Source organism: Cadophora gregata, assembly GCF_030347475.1.
Source record: "Cadophora gregata isolate MNR1 chromosome Unknown scaffold_1, whole genome shotgun sequence".
NCBI lineage: Eukaryota > Fungi > Ascomycota > Leotiomycetes > Helotiales > Ploettnerulaceae > Cadophora > Cadophora gregata.
In genome coordinates, this window is record NW_026695924.1 from 3,559,372 (window position 1) to 3,582,117 (window position 22,746).

Genomic DNA, 22,746 nt, shown 5'->3' on the forward strand with positions numbered 1-22,746 from the left:
CTCGGTCAGCTCGTGTCCAGAACATCAGATTTCGTGAATTTCCACCCACAAAAGTTGAGACGAGCCGAATAGCCTCAAGATGCCTCCAAAGGCAGCGAACATGCGGCCGGGGAAGCCTCCCAAGGTCGTAAAGAAGAAGCAAGTTCAAATGCATCCAGCTCTAGCCTTCAAGCTACCCTGCTAATAGCCCACCAGACCTGCCACTCCTTTCGCCGTCAAACCCATTGGAGCTTTCTACGTCTTCTTCGTTGCCAATTTACTCGCCGCCTTATATGCGCCGATACAGGATTGCGATGAGACATTCAATTACTGGGAACCGACACATTACCTGAGCCATGGCTATGGATTGCAGACATGGGAATACTCGCCAGAATATGCGATCAGGAGTTGGCTGTACATTATCCTCCACGCCTTAGTAGGGAACTTTAGACGGCTTTTGCCTTTCTCCACAAAGGTATGCGACTCTGGGTTATACATAGAAACCAGCTGATATTCGTAGGTTGGGGAGTTCTATTTCATCCGATATATTCTAGCTTTCGGATGCGCCCTCAGTCAGACGATACTTTTCCGAGTAGTGAACAACACACTCAACCCGCGAATCGCCCTTTTCTTCTTGATGGCTATGGTTTTCAGTCCTGGAATGTTCCATGCATCTGCCTCTTTCCTTCCATCGAGTTTCGCCATGTATACTACAATGTTGGGAATGGCACAGTTCATGAACTGGAGAGGAGGGCTGAAGACAGCACCGGGGATATTCTGCTTCGCACTCGGTGGGATACTAGGGTGGCCGTTTGCCATGGCATTATCGGCTCCATTCTTGTTTGAAGAGATTATTTTTGCCTCCTTGAGCAGCAAGGATGCTTTCATTGAGACTATTATGCGATTCGTGAGAGGAGTTGTGTCAGGACTCATTATTCTGGTAAGCTTTGCACTAAAATCCCGAGGCATTGTTCTAACAGAATTAGCTCTTTGAGTTCGTCATCTCTGGTTTCTTCTACAAAAGCCTGGTTCTGGTTCCATTCAATATTGTTTGGTACAACATTTTCAGCCAACCCGGAAAAGGACCAGAAATTTATGGTACCGAGCCATGGCATTTCTACATTCGCAACTTGCTTCTAAACTTCAACATATGGTTCGTGTTGGCATGCGCTGCTCTACCACTTTTCACGCTTCAAAAGTTTTTCTCGAGATCAACGCAAGCCAACACGGTTACTGGTTTACGCAGTGTCATTTTCATGACCCCTTTCTACATGTGGTTGGCTATTTTCAGCTTCCAGCCGCATAAAGAAGAGCGGTTCATGTATCCTGCCTACCCATGCCTCGCCCTTAATGGCGCTATGTCACTACATATTATCCTCGCAGCTTTTGGACAGTCAGATCCAAAAACGCTTGTTGGTAAGATCCCTGCCAAGCTCAAGCTCTTAATTGTGAGCTTTGTTATGATTGGATCCATCGATGTTGGAGTAGCCAGAATCTACGGAATCTATTCGGCATATTCAGCACCACTGAAAATCTACGAGCCACTACATACGGTTGGGCAATATGGAGATTCAGTTTGCTTTGGGAAAGAATGGTATCGCTTTCCAAGCTCTTACCATCTCCCCAATAATATGAGGGCAAAGTTTGTGAAGAGTGAATTCAGTGGACTTCTTCCAGGGGAATTTTCTGAGGCCAAGACTGGATTTGGACATTGGTCTGGAGCCTGGCTTATTCCTCCCGGAATGAATGATCAAAATATCGAAGATATGGGCAAATATGTAAGCAACATCTATCCATGCTCCCTGTAATCGCTAACTTGCTATAGACTGACATTAGAGCCTGTGACTTCCTGGTCGATACATACTATCCTGGGTCAAATTCCTCTGCACTAGAACCACACTACATCAAAGATTCCGAAGTCTGGGAACAACGTTCCTGCACGCCCTTCCTCGACGCCTCGAAGACACACATCCTGGGCCGCATAATCTGGGTTCCAAATTGGCCAATCATCCCCGAGAAATACAGGAGGCATTGGGGAGAGCATTGTTTACTAAAGAAGAGAGCAGCGAAATAGAGCAGCCAACTTGTGTGATATGATGTCGGACATTGTATATTATTTACGAATATATAGAGCAAAATCATATTTTTCATCTACAATCCCTCTTACGCTATTTGGATCTACCACGGATACCTCCTCCCCTCCCAAGTCCAAAACGTCGCCGCCCCATCTTCTTCCCGCCTCCCCTCATTTCTCGCACTGACCACACCTCCTTCATCCGCTCCTCCATAACCTTTCTCGCCAATAACCTTCAACATACAATTAATACTCTCCTGTGGGCTGATAATCCCCTCGACTTCCCAGTCCAAAGCTACATTGGCCATATCAGTACTGACCTCCCCAGGATGTAGGGCTAGAACGACCGTCTTGTCTCTACAAATCTCGTCAGATCCAGGATTGAGAATCTGCTTGAGGTTGGTCTTTGGTGAAAATTTGGATTTGCGATGCAATTCAGCAGCGAGATGTCTCAAACCTTGATTCAGCGCAGCTTTTGACGCAGCATAAGCGCCGAAACCATCTTCGAAGGAGCGGAAGTTAGTTGTTGATCCGCTGTCAGAGGATATGAACACCAGTGTCTTGATATGAATTGGTGTTGTCGGTCGGAGGGGTGAAAGTGGTGTGGAGGGTTGTGCTGATGGGTGAGCTGATGAGGAGGCTGAGGGTGATGGACTGAAGGATGAGAGGGAAAGTAGGCGTGAGGCTGTGATGAGGGGGCCGATGGTATTGGTGTGGAGGTGGTGCGCGAAGGATGTGAATGATCTACTTCGAGTATCAACACCATCCTCATTATCAATCCCATCTCCCTTTCCGCTCAGGACAACCAGATCTTTAGCGAGCTACTCTCAAACTACCCAGTATGGAAGCAGAAAAGAAATCAACTCACATCTCACCAACTCGTCCCGGATACTCCAACACCCCCGCATTTAACACCACAACATCAATTACCCCATTCTCAAGCACGCCCCCCTTTCTACCCAGCTTCCTGACACTCTCAGTAAACCTCTCAATACTCCCCTCATCGCTAACGTCGCATTCTAAAATCGTGAGATTATGACCGTTGGCTTTTCCCGTTAGAGCCCAAAGGTTACTTGCATTACTGGGGAAGCGGGTGGGTGGTGCTGGTGATATTGGAGAAGTAGGCTGAGGTAATGGAAGGGGTAGAGCCGGCGACGGAGTGAGCAGGGAGTGTGTGGGTGAGCGAGCGGTGGCTATCACTGTGTCTGTGGCCGGAGGTAGGTTAGTAAGTAGGGGTAAGGTGGTGGAAACTAGGGGGAAGAAAATGTGACTTACGGCCAAGCGAGAGGAGCTGTGTTGTGAATTCGAGGCCGATACCTCGGGTGGCGCCGACAATGAGCCAGGTTTGTGGCATTCCTGATCGATGTTCCGGACCAATTCTTGAATGTCAGGATGAATCTAGAATTAATTTTGATTGATGATTGGAAAGCCTTGCTCATCCGTTAGTTTCCTAAGTCACTGGTTGACACACTAAATACGGATCTGAGGGTTGAGATAAGATTGTCACGAGCTCGTTTAATTTATGAGTCTAAACTTGGAAGACGGCTGAATTTTAACAGAAAAGTGGGATGCTAGCGTACTTGTTTTCGAATTTAGACTTTGAGTCACCTAATAGAGTAATGCATGTCATCTGATGTCCGGTCATTTCAAGAATAGAAAATGTTTCACGTCTGAAAGCCACCTCGGACCTGGAAATCATCTCTCGGATCTGAAGCCGTCGTCTCCACGAAAGTCAACAAACCTGACCCCACAACCCCCACACGTGATCCGCCCCTTGAATCTCGGAACCTCACTACCGAAAACCCTCGTCCTCCGCAAATCCATGCAAGGATTCATATTCCCTACACTGATCCCATGTACTTAACACTTCCTGTCTCCCCCGTCGTCTGGTGCCGTTTCCACCAAACAAACCCTTTCCGCTCCAATCAGCCTGAAAATGCCTTCCAGAGGATTGCAGGTTTCGGCCTCGCTAAACAGCTGATACAACCTCACATCACGCGGCTCTCTAGCTGCGCATACGCGAATCCCAGATTAATCTGGCAGAATTCAGATATATTGCTTCGGTGATGTCGGTCCGCGATCTGCTTCATACCCATGCATAGTTTCCTATACATGATGGAAACTTTAAAATACTTCGTATATAAAGAAGCACCGGTCGGGGGTTTTTGGGGAAGCTTGTTTTGTGTATTGTGCTGTGAAGGAACTTGATTTTATCTTCGACTTGTATATATTTTATTGTTCGTTGACTTTTGGGGTTTGAAAAAATGATGCGATCTTTACTTTTTGGACTGTCCGTTGTGACAGCTGTGACTGCGCAGCAGACTGCTTGGGGTCAATGTGAGTTTGGTGCTTTGTTTTCCTCAGTCCTTGTCTATGTTGGTCGCTCTGCTCGACATCTCGATGTTGAGTCATCTTCGTCCATATATGCTTTATCCTATAATGTGTGGGAATTCATAGTGGGATTCAATCTCAGTTGAAAGCCCTACTGACAATGCAGGCGGTGGATTGAACTGGAAAGGAGCTACGACATGCGTCAGCGGATATGTCTGTACATACAGCAGGTAAGCAGCGATTACAACCTATCTAACTCTTCATGCTGACACCAATTCAGTGAATGTTCGTCTCCACAACCCTACCTCCAGCAAAATCTAATCTGACCCTTAGACTACTCGCAATGCATTCCCGGCACAGCTCCTCCCTCATCTACCCCAACGGCAATAGCAACAACATCTAAAACCAGCTCACCAACAACACTCGCCACCACGACGACAGCTGGCGGCTCCGTTCCAACTGGCAGTGGTGCCGGCCCAGGAACAACACTCCAAACAGGCTACTACTGGATACGCGCCGTCGCAGCTCCCAACTTCCACAAATACCTCCAAACGAAGCCCATCTACCTCCCCGGTACCGCAATCCTCGAATCTTATACCACAGCCGGACAATTCGCAATCGTAGATGGCCAACTCGTCGAATTGCTTACACCAACGACATTCCTATATGCCAATGTGATAGCAAATACCGCGTCCGGGGCGACGAAGCTGGCTGTCGAGTTCAAGACACAGAAGAATACGTATGGCACGTTTGCGTGGAGTGGTGATGCGTTGCAATGGAGTGTTGCTGGGGTGAGTAGGCCGAATCTGAGCGCGTGGTTGGTTTGTGAGGGGCAGAGTCTTTGGGTCAATTTGGGAAGCTATGGATACATGACTCCAGCTGGATGTGTGGATCAGACTGTGAGTTGCATTTTCTTCCTGTTATGACTGGCTGTTAAGCCATGGCGCTGACCTGGTGTGCTAGATTCATTACTATAATGATAAGACTGCGAATGCGTGAGGTCATTGCTTGCCATGGAAGGAACAAAAGATTGGAGGGCAGAAATGGATTGTAGATAAGAATGTGGCTTGAGATTTGTACATATGTTCATGGATGTGTAAATACCTGGCTCCAAGCTACCGCCCAAAATTGTGATATATCCCGATCCACCAACGCCATGCTTTCTTATCAAATGCGTCATGCGATTCCCCAAGATTTTATACGGCAGCAGTCCGCCTCCTAGACGATCTAGCCTTCTCCCTCGCTTCGTCAACTTTCTTGAGCCTCCATTCGCAATCATCGGCGAAGTCGCAGCTTCTGCACTTGAAGGCTTCTTCGACAACCACACCTTCCGCCTGCCTCTCGCCCTTCCACCATTCCATTTCATGGGATATGAATGTCGTCAATTCCTGATCATCCATAGCTAGGGTCTTGGTTCCAACGATCTCTCCATCATCCCTAGATCTGTATTCGGCTTTCAGAATACGACCAAGAGAGTCAACGCCTTCGGGAAGAGTGAGTTGAAACTCGGTAACCATGAGAGACCAGAGGAGATTGAGGGTATTGTGGGCGAGAAGTGTCGTCATAGAGTCTTGACTTTCAATCTGATCTGTGTCTTGACTTCCAGGCTCGGTAGGATCGTCGTAAAAGATCTCGTCATTCAGACTTCCAACTTGAGTGATGAATTCGTCTGATAAAACCTTGGTTGCATCGAGATTGTAACGAGCAGCCAAGACCGAGAAATCGACTGTGTTGGTAGCCAAAGCTGAAAGCAGTCGATGATATAACATTAGTTGTATCTTGGTGGGCTTAAATGCAGATGCTGCGGGCACACTTCGAGCTCCTCGAGTCTTGACATCACAGAGATAGACTTTCTTCGATTGAGTCCGTCGCTTACTTCTCGTCGCTTCCTCCAGGGACTTTGCCCCCGAGGCTTTGAAGAAATCTGCAATTGAAGTCTGGTCGGAGGGTGGCTCAACCAGGGATTTCTGCAGCGATTCTTCCAGGTCTGTGTCTGGACATATATATGATAGTTCGTCAATAACCCCATTGACAACAAGTCCATCGATCGTTCCCCATATCTCCAACTCCCTAGTCTGGCCGGTATCCCGCAATGTCCGCAGCCCTTGTATGACATTCCATATTCGAAGTCCCCAAGCGTCTTCTCTTGTTTGCACCTCCACTCGAACGGTCGTGTAGACTTGCTCTTCTAGCGTCTTATGAACACGAGTGCCTTCTTTCATAGCTGGTGTCCGTCTCTTCTTCCCATGTTTGGTCAAAGTATACCAATATTGTAGTTCACACCATGCCGGAGATACGAGATCCGTCACCGACAATGCTTTCTTCGGTGGTGTACGAAATCGTTCGGTCGGAGATCTTAGGTCTGAAGTATCGAGGTCTTCCCTCGGTGGCTCGACAATGGCTTCTGGCCCAGGCACACTGTCCATCCGATCACTCACTAGACGCTACGCATCAGTCAGAATCATCGCGTCGTAAAAAGAATTGACGTACAGTCTGCGTGCTCGCCACTCTTAACAGATTCGGCGATCTGCTCAGCAATTCTCTCTGCAGCCCTGGCCGCCTGGAACAGAGGAGACCTCTCTTCCCGGCCAAAGATACGAGGTAGTCGGAGGCTCTGCCGCGGATCATGATGCTCGATTTCGTTGGTTATCGGATTATCGTCCTCAATGTTTTTGCCTGACAAGAGGCGCTCGACTATCTGCTCTTGCTCTGGTGAAAAGTCGGAGCCATAGTCTGTGTCAATATCAATTTCCGTGGGAAGGTCTGTCACTGTGGTGCCAGGACTAGCCATGCCGAAGAAATCATCGAGTCAGTCCATGCGATGGTGCTGAATGTTGACGTCGTTGATTCCCATGGATGCTCGAAGACGCGAGCACGACACGGTCCACGCTAGCACGTGACTGGGCCAACATGCTATGGCTTCGAAGCCTTCGACTTCTCCTGGGATTGTACCCTGGTCGGCACCTACTCTCAAGTATGTCGGAGGAAAGAGCCCGATGGGGGTATCAAAACAATCCTGTGTAGTATCAGATGTATACCTCATTATCCAAGTTGAGTGACCTGGACCGTCTGTAATCCAAGAATACCAATGATTGGACCTTTCCCTTTCCTGCATGTCACAGGCATTTCTCAGCCTCGCCTGCAGGCAGCGTGGACTGTTATCGTTCAATTCTTTAGTTGTTGACCAGCTCCCCGGAGTCTCCCCAAAGAAGTCTATTTCTAGCTATTTTTGCAACACACTTCTGGTATCCTCCACGGCATTGCTCCAAGCTTGTTTCTCCCCTTGTCGGGCCTGTCATGTCTTCAAGATTATGCTCCTCTTGCAGTCTTCCGTTCACTGGCCCTCAGCTCCTGAAGCAAGAACAAGCCCATCATGGAAGTCGTGAGAGTATAATGACAGCGGCAGACCAAGGATGTTATATCTGCGGAATCATCACTAAAAGTGACGCATGGAGAGCCTTAGAAGGTGATGCCAAGTTTGAGTCTACGTGGTATCTGGAAGCTCTGTCTAGGAGCCTTTCTGGATGGTTCAACTTGACGATTGATGCTGTAGGAACGGGACAAGACTTGAGTGAGTCAAGTGAGGGCAGCGAAGAGGATTTGACAAATCTGGGACCAGATGGAGTTGCAAATAGTGACACAAAAATGGATGGCTCGATGGCGACATCTGCATCCGCACCAGGGCCAATATGGGGATTTACGCTACAACCTGCCACAGGTAAGCATGTCTAAAGCTCAAATATATCATGACGAATCAGCTGAGCATTCCAAGCAGATATTGAAAGATCCATCGGGATATATACACCACCAGAAGACGCTCATCATCCAGGTATTCTTGATCAAGGCTGCCAATGGTTCTCGAAGTGCAAAACGGAGCATTCCACCTTCAATAAGCAGAGTTCCAGCTTTCTCCCAACCAGACTTCTGGAAATCATCAATCAGAATCACGTGCGAGTAGTCTTGACCAAGGAATTCCAAGGAGAAATGTCAACTCACTCCTACGCAACACTCTCACACTGCTGGGGCACAGCCGAGACTCTAAGATTACTAACCTCAAATATTGACCAACTGCGATGGGGCACTAATATTACTGAACTTCCAGCAAGCTACCAAGAGGCTATTGCGGTCTGCAACAGATTCGGTTTTCGGCACATCTGGATTGATTCCTTGTGCATCATTCAGGATTCTCCCGAAGACTGGCGCAGGGAAGCTATGGCTATGAAAGATGTGTATCGAAACTCTATGTTGAACATTGCAGCAGCGGCAGCGGCAGAGAATACCCAGCTTAGTTTCACTGATAGAGATGCGTCAACAATCTCGCCATTACCGATTGACACTCACTGGGAAGAGCAAGAACCTGCAAAATTCCATTTGACGAATGCAAATTCTTACAGAGACGAGGTTGGATCCTCACCACTACGTCGGCGGGCATGGGTAGTGCAGGAAGTTTGGCTATCGTCGCGCAATTTGTATCTCACAAAGAACCAATTATGGTGGAAATGCTGCGAGCGAGAAGCATCTGAGGCGTATCCAGAAGGCTTGCCAGAGGAATTGAGCTCGCTAGGATCTCATACCGGCTATGGAAAACAACGATATGACGCAGTTGGCCTCCATCATACGTGGAACCGACTTGTTGAGACATATTCTGCTTGCCACCTCACAGTTCCGTCTGACAAGATGATCGCATTCGCGGGGATCGCGCAGCATTTCCAAACCCTGCTAGGCAGCGGGGATATCTACATAGCTGGGCTTTGGCGCTCACAGTTGCCATACGCATTATGTTGGTTTTCGACAAAAGAATATCGAGCGACCAGACCATCTGCATACAGAGCGCCATCATGGTCTTGGGCTTCCATAGATGGAGCTATACGTTTTGGCCACAATACACCGAATGCCGAGAAGGATAGCATCCAGGCTCTTTGCTCTGTGGAGGTCTGCCAGATATACCCCGCGAACGAAGATCCTACTGGATCGTTGAGAGGAGGCGGGATCGTAATCAACGGCCGTCTTACCAGGATTGGCTTCTCAAATGATCGGATGAAGGTCGAAGATGCCGATGGCAACCTTAATCGTATTCCAGGCGCAGATACCAGGGAAGCCTCGTACCTTGAGCCACATTGGACACTCATGGACCTCGATGAAAACACTCATAAAGGATACGCGACATATTCATACTTCGATAATTTGACGGCGAGGGACTTGGCAAACTTTGAGATGGACGGAACAATTAGAAAGACAAACCATTCCTTTGCAAATGAACACGTTGAAAGCTCCTTGTTCTTTGCTTTGCCTGTCATGAGTTGGATTGAAAGTGACAGGCCTTGGATGAAAGGTCTGATCTTGTGTCTTGTCGAAGTTGAAGGAATTTGCACTTACCAGAGGGTTGGGAGATTTTCGGCAAGGGGACGTATTCCAATTTCTAGGCTGATGCGAGATCCGGCGGAGATTGTGCTGATCTTGTGAATCAATGGACAGATCTTTGATTTGATACACGCGGAGATTCTGTTTTTCAAGCCCTGCCATAAGGATCTAATCTTTCTAGGTAGATATAAGAACTTCGTCGTCTTGGCTTTGACTGTGAATTATTTGTTTGTTGTTTCGCAGGTATTTTCCTTCCAGCAAGTGGGGCGAGTTGTTGACTGTAAGGGAGATGAGGGCGAGGAACTTGCACGTTAAGGGGCAGAGCAAAAAGTAGGGGAGCATTACTCCATGGTGTCCAATTGATTTTCTTGAGAAAATGGCTGGACCGAAACAAAAAGAATATATGACGCACCCACCCGGGCGTCTGATTTCATTCTTTCCACCCCCTCCTTCGCCCAATTGCCTTCGCCACATACACCAGCCCCAATAAAACAGGGACCTCAATCAAGGGACCAACAGTAGCAGCCAAAGCCTGCTGGCTATTCGCACCATACGTAGCGACAGCTACCGCAATCGCCAACTCAAAATTATTACTCGCCGCCGTAAAACTTTGCGTCGCGGACAACTTATACCCGAATCCCAGCTTGAAGCATACAAGCAGGGTGAGGAAGAAGATGATTGTGAAGTACACGATAAGAGGGGCCGACACGCGAACTACAGAGACGATCTGTTGTACGACTTGCTTCCCCTGAGACGCGAAGAGAACAATGATCGTGAAGAGAAGTCCGATCAATGACCATGGAGCCGCGAATCTCAAGAATACCCGATCATACCAGTCTGGACTGAAGAGTTTGCGTAGACTAAAGCGCGTCAAAATTGCAGCTCCAAGCGGAATACCCAGAAATACAGCGACCGATTTTGCGACGACTTCGTATGATACAGTCTCGTCGCCATCGCCAAACACCTTGAGGAAGAGGATCGCAAGTGGGGCGAAGAGTACCATTTGCAGGACAGAATTGACGGCAACAAGAATAGCGCAGTATTCGTTGTCACCGCCTGCGAGACCGGTCCAAATGAGAACCATTGCGATACAGCGCGCGAGACCGACGAGGATGAGACCTTCTCGAAGGTGCTCCTTGTCTGGGAGAAAAGCCCATGCCAGGGCGAGCTGTGAGATGTTAGCGTGATTGACAATGATGCTGAAGGTGGACATACCATCAGTAGCGGGGCAACGATCCAGTTGACGATGATGCTGAATCCCAGCTGTACCCAGATCTTGCGTTCCCGGAAGACATGATGGAGAGTCTCGTATCTGACCTTACATAGAATAGGGTACATCATGACGAGAAGTCCAATTGCTGTTAAGATTTGTTAGCTTGGCATTTGATCACTGGAATTCGACCCACCGATTGGAACAGAAACTCCAACGAATTTCCCTTTCTGTAATGCAGGCCCAGTATTTGGGACGAAATTGCCTAAAATAATCCCAATAGCCATGGATAAGAAGATCCATACTGCCAGGAACCGGTCGAGCCAACCTAGACTCTTGAAAGCAGATGAAGGTCCATCTTGAGGACAGCCATGTGGTGGAAGCTCGTGGTCGTGATGCTGATTTGCTAGCGTGTGTTTATGACTTCCTTCATCCTTTTCAGGTATGATTGTTGGAGAATTACTGTCGTATGGGCTTGTTGCTGGCATCATCGAGGCACTTCGTAGGAATGGTTTGAACTGTTGATCTTGGTTTTGAGATAATTGAGGGCGGCTTGTTGCAAAATCCGGGGTCCAGAATAAAGGAATCGGTTTTTCTTATATATGTATTAAGTGCAGAGGAATAGCTGGAAAGACCAAGAAGTGAGTATGAGGTAGGTTGAAGAAGTCTAGAATATCAAACAGACACAGGAGGAAAATATGGCCACAGCAGTCGGGCTAGGACCAATCGACCAATCAGAGCGAAGTAGTGACATTCGAAGTGCCGATGCTTAGCGAGTGACATCCCACTTGGTGAACCCTCTTTTGGTCCGGGCCGTGCCCAGCGTCCATTCATTGTCTACCAGTGACGAGATTGGGAGTGTTTTTTTGGATCGATACTTTTTATTTTGATTTGAAATAACCTTGGCCTGCTGTCCTATATGCTCATGTGTTCCATTCTCTACGACAGGAATGCGACCTCTCTCGTTGCTCTCTCGCGAATCAGAAGCCTGGGCTCTAGATCTCGAGCAATCACCAAACAGGTCAACGAGAAAGCCCAGATGACATAGTGGCTTCCTTCATTGATCGTTCTTCATCGTTTTTAAGAGTTCCAGTGACATCTCCAAGCCGAAAATATCGCTGCCGTGGCCCTGAACCTTGGGAAAGACACTACATGTTCCGTCGTGGTCTATCAAACCGCCACAACTTTAATATGTTTAGGCTTGCCACCAAATAATCAGAGCCACAAATATCTGTGGACATAAAGACTCGCGTTCAGGGTTGAACGTCTCAGCTTAAAGGCAATGGCTTCAATGACTGTTCGCAGACTTCAGTCAGTTATACTTCCAACCTTGGAACATCAACTGATAGGTGGTGGAAAGGACTGACCTTTAGAAAGGTTTATCAAGTTTGTCAGCTTTACGATGGTTTGAAGAGTCCCTTTGAGCAAATAGTTAGGTCAATTGAGACATTGTTTAATTGGTTACATTCGGGCTCGCTAATTCTGTCTGCCAACTCGAAGGCGAGACCGAATATTGAAAACAAAAAACCAAATAATGAATACCAGTAAAAATGGTTCTTGTTCCAATCAAAGAAACTTGAGGCTTTAGTCCTTCACGGTGCTCTTGAACGATACGGTTTAATCTCGCCTTACGCTGGTAATGATGTGTAGGCACAGGTACGTTATGTAAGCAGAGGAGCTAGTTCTGGTGGTTCTGGTGGTTGGCTTCGATGCTGGACCTTCGCGATCAATGCAACACAAACACAGCAGCTCCTCAAGAAGCACCTTTGCCACTTCCACAATAGCCCAAGAATCATGCCGAAACGCAAAAGCGACGTCAGCAGCTTCTGCCACTCGTCTCAAGACAGTGCTAACTAACTCAAGTCAGCATCAGCGACTGCGAACCTAATCCGAGTGCGCAACAACCAACGACGATCAAGAGCCCGGAGACGCGAATATGTTGCCGAGTTAGAACGCAAGTTAAAAGAATGTGAAGTAGAAGGAGTTCCAACATGCAGTATTGTACCGGAAGACACGATCCGCCGGCTCCAGGAAGAGAATAGGAAGCTGCGAGAACTCCTACGGCAGGTTGGCATCGAACAGATTACGGTGGAGCAATATCTCACGAACCACGACGACAATAATCCACGCGAGACCGTAGGAATAGTGGTGAATGAATTAGTGGCATCTGCAGGACTTCAGATTCCTTCCTGGACTTCTGATGTGGTCGAGGCGGATTCCCTGCAGGCAGCAGCAGCAACACTGCCTGAGTACATCGACGAGCTGCTTGTGGACACGTTCCTGAATCTGCCAGATGATAGCTTCTCTGACCCAGACCTTGGACGACTCCTTGATACCGCCCAAGAAGGACCCGTGTCCGACCCAATCATGCTGCCTAGCCATTCTCCATCAGCCTTGTGCACTGCACCATCATCCTCAACCCCCGCAGATGCCCCGAGCTTCTTCTGCCCCGAGTCCAGTCTACCGGTTACCAGCCAGTGCGATACCGAGACGACTCTATGCTCAGATGCATACGAGATGCTACGTCAACACAATAAGAAGGGAGTAGACATGATCGAGATAGGCATTCGTCTTTGGAATGGCTTTACAAAAGGTGACGAAAGGGGTTGCAAGGTAGAAAACAAATTGCTGTTCAGTGTGCTGGAATATATCAGTGGGTGACGGTCTCTTGGCCTTGCAATCCTTGATGGGGCTATGATAGGAATCGATCTGTAGTCCGGATACATTCGGCGCCTAAACATAATTCAGTAACTTGTTCTAGATGGGATAATTTGCAGGTGGAGGCTCAGTTGTGAATCTCAGCCTATCCTAAGCCACCAAAACGGTAGCCTGTTTCCCGTTTCAGAACACGAGCTCTATTCCGGGCTAGCCAGCTGGCATCTCTCACCGAGCAGGCAGCGTTTCTTATATCATTTGGTGTCTCTCAACTTCTGTACCTGCATATTTTATCCATTCCATATATCTCTGGTCGAACAACCCAAGCGTTACTTCTCACCACGTGACTCTGACACATCTTGTGTTTGGGAGTAACTCAAATGTTGACACCAAAAATGCGTTCATCTCGGGACGGAGTGGTTGAGTTATTTGTCTCTAAATCTCCAAAGAAAACGGAAATGGAAGAGCCATCGCCAGCGCACCAAACCATGGCCGCTGCCGCAAAAGCGAGCTTCGCCACCCTCCCAACAGAGCTTCATCTTCAAATAGCCTCCTACCTGACCTATCCCGACGCTCTCAGCTTGAAGCATACCAACAGACACTTCTACAGCTTTGTCTACACTGGTGTGAATCTGAAAGTTGAATGGTTGATCAACAGACGAACGCTACATCTGGATTGTCCTCATGACAAAAAGTGCGAACTTGGGAGTGATATGAGGTTTTGTCGAGGCAGTGTGAGGTATGTATTCATCGTCAAAACCTGAGTGAATCGTGCTGACTGTAATAGGCTGCTGATGAAGAGACGGAGGGAACATGGTGAATGTGATACGAGAGAGGGAGGAAGAGGTTGTTTAGTATTTGATACCAAAGTTTGCACTTTTAGGAAACCGGAGTTAGGATATGTGGAACGGATTAAGAATTTATTAGGTGCGAGTTTGCTATGGTGGATCTTGGCTGCTCTCGTTGGGGTTCTGCCTGCTCTTTACTTTATCCAAGGGGGGTCGAAGGCCGTCGGGATTGGAGACTTGTCTGTGTAAATCATTGGGGCTGGGAAAGCTTGCGAGAATGGTAAGCAATTATCAAATCATTTACCTTGCTGCAAGACCTCTTGCATCAAACGGAGTGCATAATGATGAAATGTGATGAGGACTACCTTGCCAGCTTACATGGAGCATGACGGGAAGATGTCAGCGCTCGCTTACTCGGCGGAAAACAAACAACCAAAAAAGTACAAAAGCAACAACCCAAGTACCCGACAGCCGTTCTCGGCCACAAAATTATGGTAGTGCCAGATGAGATATAGAAACTCGCAAAGGCAACCCAAAAAATCCAATGTACCGAAACTTAAAGCAGCAGCAATTAAGCCACTTAACCGTCGGCCGAAGGTTAGATTAAGTGGCCTAATTGCTGGCGAACCCTTCATTTAAGATACCTCTTTGTATTTCGCCTTTGAGGTCTCATCTTGGGATTTGTACAGAATCTGTTTATTTAAATACCTGTTCCCTTCAGCCTTGTTATTGACTCTCACCTAGAGGATGTCGTCCATTGCCAAAGTCCTCCGCGAGATCTCACGTTTGATGGTTGACCTGAATGAAGAGATTTCCTTGAAGACTTGAGGTCGCAGGATAAGCGGTAATTTACAGTCTCTGTCTATATTAATGCATCACCTGTTGAGTCACTTTAGCTATGACGCGTTAAGCCAATTAAGCACCTATAATTTACGACTTGCCAATCACCTTCTCAGGGCTCTTCTGATGTGCACCATCCCTTTGCTCTCTCCTTGGCATATAAAAACTCCCTTGGAATGTAGGGACTCTGATCCGCTTATCGTGTGTGTTCAACATGATCTGGCGACAAAATTACCCGCTGTGCCAGATTTTCATCTATCTTACATTGTGCGTTTTGTGGATCCGATTTTAAGAAATACGGGTCACGTGAAAAGTCCTGATTGGACACGTCGGATTAGCGCGAGCCTGCGAACGATAATTCGACTTGATTGGCTAGACCGTGGCGAAGCGAGGTCCCCTGGCCCCGGAGCTTGCGGAGGGCCGCCAGGGAAAAGACCTCGTGCTTCGATCAGCACAAAAGCAATTGACTTTGCCTATGACCTTCACGCTAGAAAATCTCTGGACACTTGCCAGTCTTTGCCTTCTTCTTAAAGGCGCAATAGACGCATGAGCTTTTGGGGGATTGACCGGAATGACAGCAAGCGAGGGGATGACAACAATCCCCACCCAGTGAAGTATCGGGTAAAGATATGTGCCATGCCTCTCCCAAAACTTATCGAGACAGCTTTATTACCATAAAATTCAGTTACTACAGTAACCCTGAATTTATTGAACTCTAACAGACATCAACTTTAGCATGGCCACTCAAGCTCGGCTCGTAAACTAGATGGTCGAACCATATTAGTAACCCCACTTCCCAGATTTTCAGCCATGAAGGAGCACTATATACCTCGATCTAGGTCTGCCCGACTGACGACTCTTTGCACTTGGTTTTCGTTGACTCCGAATTCTTCTTCACTCTGCTAACATCAGCGTAAAATGAGGCAGTAGATGAATGAATCCAACGACAAAGGCGGTGGAGTTAATTCAGCATGAATCCAACCAGTCCACTTCCTGGTGCTCTGGTCATGCATGACATCACCAGGAGAATTATATAAAGTGACACGTCTCCCCCCAGAATAGTTTTATCCCAGGCAAAAGAACAGCACCTGCGAAAATTACGATGGGGACGAAGTGATGCTCCTTCTTTCTTATCTTGCGGCTCAGCCAAAATAGTGGTCTAATAGGTCCAAAAAATTGCAAATATTTGGTTCAAAGTTGTCCACGGTGAGGGTTTCTTTCCCTATTTGGAATCGTGTCCTGTTCGGACGCTCTCTAGAGTTCATCTGGGTGATCATTGACAGCAAACGAAAGATCGACAACACAGCTGACAGCGACAATGATCACCACTCCCTACATGATTACTTCTCAGCCTGTAGAGTCTTCTGAGCCTTAGGTCTCAAAATATGTAATAGATTTTGCTACCTCGTCCCTCTCAATCACCGACAAACAGACTCGTTGATGCTTTCAGAAGCGATTGCAGGCTACGTAGTCCTACCCAAAGTGTCTCCATCGTACCAGTTCGAGCGTCGTGTTACAGCTGTGTTCCCTCTAGACCCTAAAAACTGATCCTTCATATGCTTTTTTACTCTCCTCGTGTTCTGACTTTTCTCCAGCACATTTGGGCGAACTTCTCCTTTCAGATTCTCACCTATCCATTCCTCTTATTTCCATCCCCTGGAACGCTTCAGACCCAGCTTCTGGTCACATATGAGGGTACTCAACTCAAGATGACAATCAATCACAGCCACGAATCGCACATCCACATTCACACTCGCTTCTTAACCACTTAATTCCTTCACCTACTCGCAGAAGTCACGCCCCCCACCCCCGCTCCTCCATCTCCCACCCATCCATTCACCCGAGATTCCCAGTATATAAGATACGCTCCGCCCAGCCAGCAGCTACCATTCCAACCATCTCGACTCTACGCTCCATGATCGTATGTTGAGTACTATGGAATCAGTATTCCAGAACAACCTAGCCCGCTTGCCTCCTGCTCATTTAGCTAATAATATGGGCGCTACTAACCCTGCTCAGCGGCTTTCGAATAAGTGTCGTAAGGCATGACGATGTTGAGTGAATCTTCCACTATTCTTCTGGTTCTCAGACAAGTCATATGGGAGGTTGTGGTCGGATTATTGCCAAGAATTAAGAGGATAGTGGTTGCTGTCGATACTTCTGCGACTTTCAAAATAGCCTTTCTTCCTCATCGTCCTTCTATCTACATCCCGCAATGAGTGCACTTCATAACCCACCAAACGAGCAACGCATTGAAAAACTCCAGTATGACCTACCCATTTCCTTTCTCCTTACCATAAGCGCTCATCAGCCACAGAACAGATCCCTCAGACACTTTCATTCCAAGTCTAGTATCTCAAGGTATTTGCAGATCTTTTCGTAGAGGTCAACAGTGCGTGCCACTATACTACTTATTTATACGTCCTCTCTCTCGTATCTCGTACATCCCATCAGAATTCTACTTCGCACACTTTCACTTCACCCTCTTACTCCCAAGTTACGTAGACTTCCTCACCCGGCTAAACTCATCAAATGTGCAAGTAAGAATGATTATCAAGTGAAGTGAAGTAACCTGAAAAGAAACGCAGCGAAACCGCCTCCACCTCCCCCTTCCCCTCCATCTCCACCTCATCCTTTCTCTCGACTTAAGGATTGGATTAGCTCAGCCTGTAAACAACTAGGTAGGTATATAACCCACACCGCCCTCTCCCTGAAATCTAGTCCTCAAATCAAAAGGCCTGCCCACAGGAATTCAAGTTTATGGTTCGGGGTCTTTCGTCTAGGTCTCTCTCTATCTATCCCTCCCTGCCACTTTCCTCCTCGCATAGCGAGTTTAAGAGTTTACCATTATGTCGTGACAGACTCGCTGTTCGCTATTTTTTTTTTTTTTTTTCGACGGCAGCAGCCATGCCTTCACCACATGGACTTTAGAAGTAATCAAGTACAGGTGTTATCAATTTCTTTGTCATTGTCGTTGTCACCCTCCCTCCTGCCATCGCTCCCCCTCCTGCTATCGCTCACCTTCTCCTTTCTCCCCTTCCTCCCCGACTCAATACAATGCAAACATACATTCCGTCCGTCCCATCCATGATCCAACCACCATTGCATCTCACAACGCTGCAAATCCCTCCGCTCCTCTCCTCCCACCTCACATTGTGGGGAACTTGATATGTAGTCATGTAGAGGAAAGGGAAGGGAAGAGTCATTGGTGGGTTGTGGGAGGGGGGTTTATATAGCAAGCTACCAACCAGCCTACGGACGTCCATAAGCACTGATTGATTGCGTTTGCTAGCTTGCCTGCCTGCCGGTAGATTTACTCTTCACCTAATCAAGGCAAGACTTGGGATTCATTCACTCTTTACCTGGTCCCCATCTTCACAAGGAGAGAAATTTACATCACATCACAAAGTGGCAAGTACGTGCAGAGAGGATTTCAAGATGCATGTTCGAGAGGACTTCTTATTCCATTTTGCCGCTATGTTGCAAGCCTGCCTATGTACACTTCTCCATCCCTTCCACCCTTCCTCCCCCCACCCATCCATCTATTCCCCACCCAACCATCCATAACCCAGCTAATGCAGGCACATACTTGAAAGAGAAAGTAGAAACTTAAAACTCATACAAGTCAGCACAGCACAGCTCGCCGACTGCATCATTGCCCCCTCAACCTCTACCTCTACCTCGATCCGTCCATCTCTCAAAGCCAGTCGATTCCCCTCCCCCTCGAGAACAAGAGTCCAAGAACTACAGCGCAAACCGTAGAGCAAACCAGGAAGTCTCCTCATCCAGCCGAGCCGAGCAATTGATCCAATCCCCCTGTCTCTCTCCACCTCTCTTCTATCACCACCACCACCACAACCACCAGAAAAGCACAAAGGAAAGTAAAAAAAAAGGTGACGATCTACATACATACACATTACCAACTAACAGGTCCAGTCCAGTTCGGTTCGCAAATGTGTACTTTCGGAAAAAAGGGCAAGGAAACTCTCAAAGCTCAGATCGGTAGCAGCAAAAAGATGTAAACAACCCTGTAGCAAGCAATCCCTCCCAAAAATATTTTTGCAGAGAAAGGCAAGCAAGAAGAAAAAAGAATATGACTGTAAGGAAAAGATGTGTACATTCGTTCGTGATCAATCGTGTCAAAATCCGCCGTCCCATTACGCCAGGTTCCATGTTCCCCATTCTTCGCTACGCGAGAAAATCAAGTCAAGCAAATATTTCTGTTCCAAAAGGACTTTTGTTGTTGAAGAAGTGAAGTCGTTTATAATGCTTGACCGGGAACTGGTTTCCGACCGATGAATCCCTGTGGAGGAGAACCAGCACCTTCAAATTGAGGCGCTGGGTTCATTTGACTTGGGCCTGGACCCATTCTGGGGCGTTGCATCTGAGCGGCGGAATTGCTACGAGGACGACCTTGATCTTGTCCTGGGACCATGGGTCTTGGTTGACGTTGTTGCATAGATCCAGCTGGGGAGGCAGGGCGTGGATGTTGGCCGTTTGGTGTAGATGGTCGGATTTGAAGAGCATTTGGAGCCATTCGTTGACCGTTCATGGCGGGTGACATGGGACGTTGTTGTTGAGGAGGACCTCGCATTCCTGGTGGTGGGGGACCACGAGGACCGTTTTGCATTGGGCGAGGTTTGACAGGACGAGTGGACAAGCAAGTACGTGGTACAACACCTTGACGAGATCTATCCAATCGGATGCAGAGAGCCCATCCATCATCGTACTCGTGTAGGACACGAATCAGTTGACCTTGCTTCAGTTCAAGCTCGTCGTCCATTGATGGGGTGAAATCAAGTTGAACTCGGTGAACAGCAGAGTTGACAGGGCCTGAGAAGTTAGTAGATGTACGAGTGGGGAAGAGAGGAAACATACCTCCAGCAGCAGCAATGGCGGCACCAGAGCTGGTTTGAACTGGTGTACCTGGAGCCTCGGAAGACATGCTGAACTCGGTTCCGGCAGGAGATGGAGGACCCATGAAAGGACCAGACTTGGTGAAATCAAGAGGAGCTGGGCCGTTCTCGCGCTTGGAAGCTCCACGCTTAAGACCAATAGGAGCGACAGCAACAGCGGTAGCAGCCATAGGCTCAGCTGGCATCTCAACGATAGCAGGACCAGAAGCATTGACAGGATCGATATTGGCATGGTTTCCGAATGGGTTCTGGGCTGGGATAGTCTCTGCGTGGTTTCCGAATGGATTCTCTCTGTTGTTGGATTGTCCAGTCATTGGTCTCTCCCATGCACCGGTCTTCTCTTGTTGTTGCTGCTGGGCAACGGGTGCAAGGTGAGCTGCGAGAGGGTTGCCACGGCTTGCACGCTTCTCGCCCAAGTTTGGTAGGAACTGAGTGATTGGTCGGAGAGAAAGTCGAGGAGCAGTAGCAGTTGTACGGACACTAGCAGTGCGGGTGACCTGGTCGTATTTCTCATTCTCGCGCGCCTCTGCTGCCTTGGCTGCATCCTTTCTCTTCTTGAAGCAGAACAGGATGATCGATAGAACGGCGCCCAAAAGTAACAAGATACCAACAGCCAATCCGATCTTTCCACCTGTGCTCATACCTTCTTCCGAGGTCGAATCCGATTTCGCGGATGAGGTCGCGGTCGAGGAAGCTGCCGAGGCGATGGAGCTGGTTGATACACCACCAGTCGCGGCGAGGAGTGGGAGTGAGTTGCCAACGGATGTCTTTGGGGAAGTGATCGCGGTTGGCAGGGCGGAGGTTTCAAAAGTTGTATGTCTGCTTGAGGCCTTGATCGAGGCAGGAGAACTCTTTGCTGGTGACGATACGGTCTTGGCCTTGGGCGCTTCAGAGGTTGTAGGTTCAGGATCTAGTTCGGCTGTGTTTGTATCAATCGCGACGCCAATGGTGGTGTATCCTCCAATCTCGCCCTCGAAGGTCTTGGAAGCAGTCACGTAGACGACAGACACGACTGTCTCGGGACCTTGTTGTCGCGCGTAGGCGTGCGCGTGCGCTTGGTGGAGGTGGTTGTGAGCCATCTTGTTGAACACGTCGAGATCGAGGTGTGGATTATGGGTCATTCAAATAGGGCAGTATCGCGCAGAGAAGCGGAACCGCGTTGGATTATCGTCGGGTTGTTGGTAGTATCGATTCGCGGTATTGTTATTTGGCGGAACGAACGGAAATTGAATTGAGGAACGGAAGCTGGTGGTGGAGAATGTAGAGGGTGAGTGAGTGAGTGAGTGAGTGAGTGAGCGAACGTAAACAAACGATCAGATCAAGTCGATAAAAGAGGGACGACTGAAACGATGGAATGCGATCCTGCTGCCTTCGTCGGGGAATTTGACGTTGGTGACGATGAGGTTGCGAGAGGGTGAGGGTGAGGAGAAGGAGAGAAGGTCCAAGTGAGGTCAAAGCAGGAGGTGGGTGTGGGTGTGGGTGAGTGGGCGGGCTAAAGCTGAATGCTACGGGCTGGTTGGCTGAGAGCAACGACTTCGCTAGGGACGCAGGTACCCAGCTAGAGCAGTCTTGGCCTGGGCTATCCCTGCCTGAAGTGCTGTCCCTTGGCCCGATGAAGCTTAGAGCCAGGAACCACATCCAGCCAATCTTCTGTGTACCAATCACGGCTCCCCTACCCTGGCCGGATCCCTTGAAACAAAATTAAACACGGCCTGCCCCCCTTGTCCTCCTCGCAATCACTCCATGGATGGGACGAACGGGCAAATTTAAGCGCCAACTATTTTCAGCTCATCGTATCTTCTGTGCATCAATGATCACCATGGAGAAGATTCGGGTGTTGGGATGGGATGGGATGGGATAATAGATTATGATCATTATATGGAATGCATGAGTTATGACGCTGTTGTTAAGGTAAGATGGAATCCAGGTAAGGGGGAGGGAGAAAATGTTCTATCAAAAACCCTCATCTCATCTCATCTCTCAGATTTCGCTTCGATCCTCCACCGCACCCACCGGCAAATCCCTCATCAAACCCATGCAATCCCTGGAATATGCTCGTGTGCCACGCAACACCAGAGAGACATTTGACAGTGAACCCCAGGGCACGCAAATCAACCTTTTCACGCTGCATGCTGTGCGCTGTGTATCAACGCTGACACGGTGTTCGGTGTTTACCTGAGCATCCGTCCTGCAGCACAGAGGACGTTGCTGTACGCCGAGTCGCACGAGGCTCCTAATCCTCATGATATTACCAAAACAAACATGCACTGCAAGACCTCACCCGCGTTGGAAGTCACCTCACTACCAACTGGTACCGTAGTAAAAACCCAACCGACATCCCTCTCTCGGCAACCAACACAGCCTCCCGCCGGGACGAACATCAACCCCTTCAAAAATCAAATTGATTGCCGATCAACCGGCATCCTCATTTCGACTTTCATTATGCAAGCCAATCACGACCCTCACCCCCCGCCGAATTGACAGATGTCAACGTTTCATACCATGACGTTTTTCCTTGGTTTGCGAATTTAACAGAGAGGATCTGATCCTTTAGATCCGTAGTCCATCTGGTCTTTCTCCCGTTCTAGAGCC

General features: G+C 48.3%; 9 protein-coding genes across 9 annotated transcripts; 5 read left to right on the forward strand and 4 right to left on the reverse strand.

The window, feature by feature from the left end:
- The first annotated feature begins 34 nt into the window (after nucleotides 1-34).
- On the forward strand, nucleotides 35-2,114 carry ALG9_1 (mannosyltransferase). Its single transcript, XM_058494329.1, has 5 exons — nucleotides 35-138; nucleotides 196-454; nucleotides 500-919; nucleotides 966-1,757; nucleotides 1,805-2,114. Exons 1-5 carry the CDS (start codon nucleotides 80-82, stop codon nucleotides 2,051-2,053), a joined length of 1,779 nt encoding a protein of 592 aa, XP_058364532.1. The 5' UTR covers nucleotides 35-79; the 3' UTR covers nucleotides 2,054-2,114.
- ONS95_001145 (uncharacterized protein) lies at nucleotides 2,115-3,755 on the reverse strand. Its single transcript, XM_058494330.1, has 4 exons — nucleotides 3,634-3,755; nucleotides 3,329-3,483; nucleotides 2,922-3,258; nucleotides 2,115-2,797 (listed from the first exon to the last, which is right to left on the reverse strand). The coding sequence occupies exons 2-4, from the start codon at nucleotides 3,405-3,407 to the stop codon at nucleotides 2,158-2,160; spliced, it is 1,056 nt and encodes a 351-aa protein (XP_058364533.1). The 5' UTR covers nucleotides 3,408-3,483; nucleotides 3,634-3,755; the 3' UTR covers nucleotides 2,115-2,157.
- On the reverse strand, nucleotides 3,753-7,420 carry ONS95_001147 (uncharacterized protein). The gene is made up of 2 exons (XM_058494332.1): nucleotides 6,875-7,420; nucleotides 3,753-6,821 (listed from the first exon to the last, which is right to left on the reverse strand). Exons 1-2 carry the CDS (start codon nucleotides 7,173-7,175, stop codon nucleotides 5,581-5,583), a joined length of 1,542 nt encoding a protein of 513 aa, XP_058364534.1. The 5' UTR covers nucleotides 7,176-7,420; the 3' UTR covers nucleotides 3,753-5,580.
- ONS95_001146 (uncharacterized protein) lies at nucleotides 4,318-5,383 on the forward strand (the record flags this gene model as incomplete). The annotated part of the gene is made up of 5 exons (XM_058494331.1): nucleotides 4,318-4,390; nucleotides 4,551-4,614; nucleotides 4,665-4,673; nucleotides 4,794-5,283; nucleotides 5,348-5,383. 5 exons carry the CDS (start codon nucleotides 4,318-4,320, stop codon nucleotides 5,381-5,383), a joined length of 672 nt encoding a protein of 223 aa, XP_058364535.1.
- Nucleotides 7,421-7,777: 357 nt separating the features above from the next.
- Nucleotides 7,778-9,847, forward strand: ONS95_001148 (uncharacterized protein; the record flags this gene model as incomplete). The annotated part of the gene is made up of 2 exons (XM_058494333.1): nucleotides 7,778-8,102; nucleotides 8,160-9,847. The coding sequence occupies 2 exons, from the start codon at nucleotides 7,778-7,780 to the stop codon at nucleotides 9,845-9,847; spliced, it is 2,013 nt and encodes a 670-aa protein (XP_058364536.1).
- Nucleotides 9,848-10,175: 328 nt separating this feature from the next.
- Nucleotides 10,176-11,703, reverse strand: ONS95_001149 (uncharacterized protein; the record flags this gene model as incomplete). Its single annotated transcript, XM_058494334.1, has 3 exons — nucleotides 11,152-11,703; nucleotides 10,961-11,103; nucleotides 10,176-10,913 (listed from the first exon to the last, which is right to left on the reverse strand). The coding sequence occupies exons 1-3, from the start codon at nucleotides 11,444-11,446 to the stop codon at nucleotides 10,176-10,178; spliced, it is 1,176 nt and encodes a 391-aa protein (XP_058364537.1). The 5' UTR covers nucleotides 11,447-11,703.
- Nucleotides 11,704-12,749: 1,046 nt separating this feature from the next.
- ONS95_001150 (uncharacterized protein) lies at nucleotides 12,750-13,616 on the forward strand (the record flags this gene model as incomplete). Its single annotated transcript, XM_058494335.1, has 2 exons — nucleotides 12,750-12,770; nucleotides 12,819-13,616. 2 exons carry the CDS (start codon nucleotides 12,750-12,752, stop codon nucleotides 13,614-13,616), a joined length of 819 nt encoding a protein of 272 aa, XP_058364538.1.
- A 482-nt stretch (nucleotides 13,617-14,098) lies between these two features.
- On the forward strand, nucleotides 14,099-14,647 carry ONS95_001151 (uncharacterized protein; the record flags this gene model as incomplete). The annotated part of the gene is made up of 2 exons (XM_058494336.1): nucleotides 14,099-14,349; nucleotides 14,398-14,647. The coding sequence occupies 2 exons, from the start codon at nucleotides 14,099-14,101 to the stop codon at nucleotides 14,645-14,647; spliced, it is 501 nt and encodes a 166-aa protein (XP_058364539.1).
- A 4,035-nt stretch (nucleotides 14,648-18,682) lies between these two features.
- ONS95_001152 (uncharacterized protein) lies at nucleotides 18,683-21,536 on the reverse strand. Its single transcript, XM_058494337.1, has 2 exons — nucleotides 20,117-21,536; nucleotides 18,683-20,071 (listed from the first exon to the last, which is right to left on the reverse strand). The coding sequence occupies exons 1-2, from the start codon at nucleotides 21,273-21,275 to the stop codon at nucleotides 19,500-19,502; spliced, it is 1,731 nt and encodes a 576-aa protein (XP_058364540.1). The 5' UTR covers nucleotides 21,276-21,536; the 3' UTR covers nucleotides 18,683-19,499.
- Nucleotides 21,537-22,746: the final 1,210 nt, after the last annotated feature.

Coding starts and splice junctions, on each gene's coding strand:
- ONS95_001152 (XM_058494337.1), bottom strand. CDS start 21,275: ATGACCCATAATCCACACCTCGATCTCGACGTGTTCAACAAGATGGCT. Junction 20,072..20,116: donor CGCCATTGCTGCTGCTGGAG/GTATGTTTCCTC, acceptor CTAACTTCTCAG/GCCCTGTCAACTCTGCTGTT.
- ONS95_001145 (XM_058494330.1), bottom strand. CDS start 3,407: ATGCCACAAACCTGGCTCATTGTCGGCGCCACCCGAGGTATCGGCCTC. Junction 3,259..3,328: donor ACAGCTCCTCTCGCTTGGCC/GTAAGTCACATT, acceptor CTCCGGCCACAG/ACACAGTGATAGCCACCGCT. Junction 2,798..2,921: donor CCGGGACGAGTTGGTGAGAT/GTGAGTTGATTT, acceptor TACTCGAAGTAG/ATCATTCACATCCTTCGCGC.
- ONS95_001147 (XM_058494332.1), bottom strand. CDS start 7,175: ATGGCTAGTCCTGGCACCACAGTGACAGACCTTCCCACGGAAATTGAT. Junction 6,822..6,874: donor GAGTGGCGAGCACGCAGACT/GTACGTCAATTC, acceptor CGTAGCGTCTAG/TGAGTGATCGGATGGACAGT.
- ALG9_1 (XM_058494329.1), top strand. CDS start 80: ATGCCTCCAAAGGCAGCGAACATGCGGCCGGGGAAGCCTCCCAAGGTC. Junction 139..195: donor CCCAAGGTCGTAAAGAAGAA/GCAAGTTCAAAT, acceptor ATAGCCCACCAG/ACCTGCCACTCCTTTCGCCG. Junction 1,758..1,804: donor TCGAAGATATGGGCAAATAT/GTAAGCAACATC, acceptor AACTTGCTATAG/ACTGACATTAGAGCCTGTGA.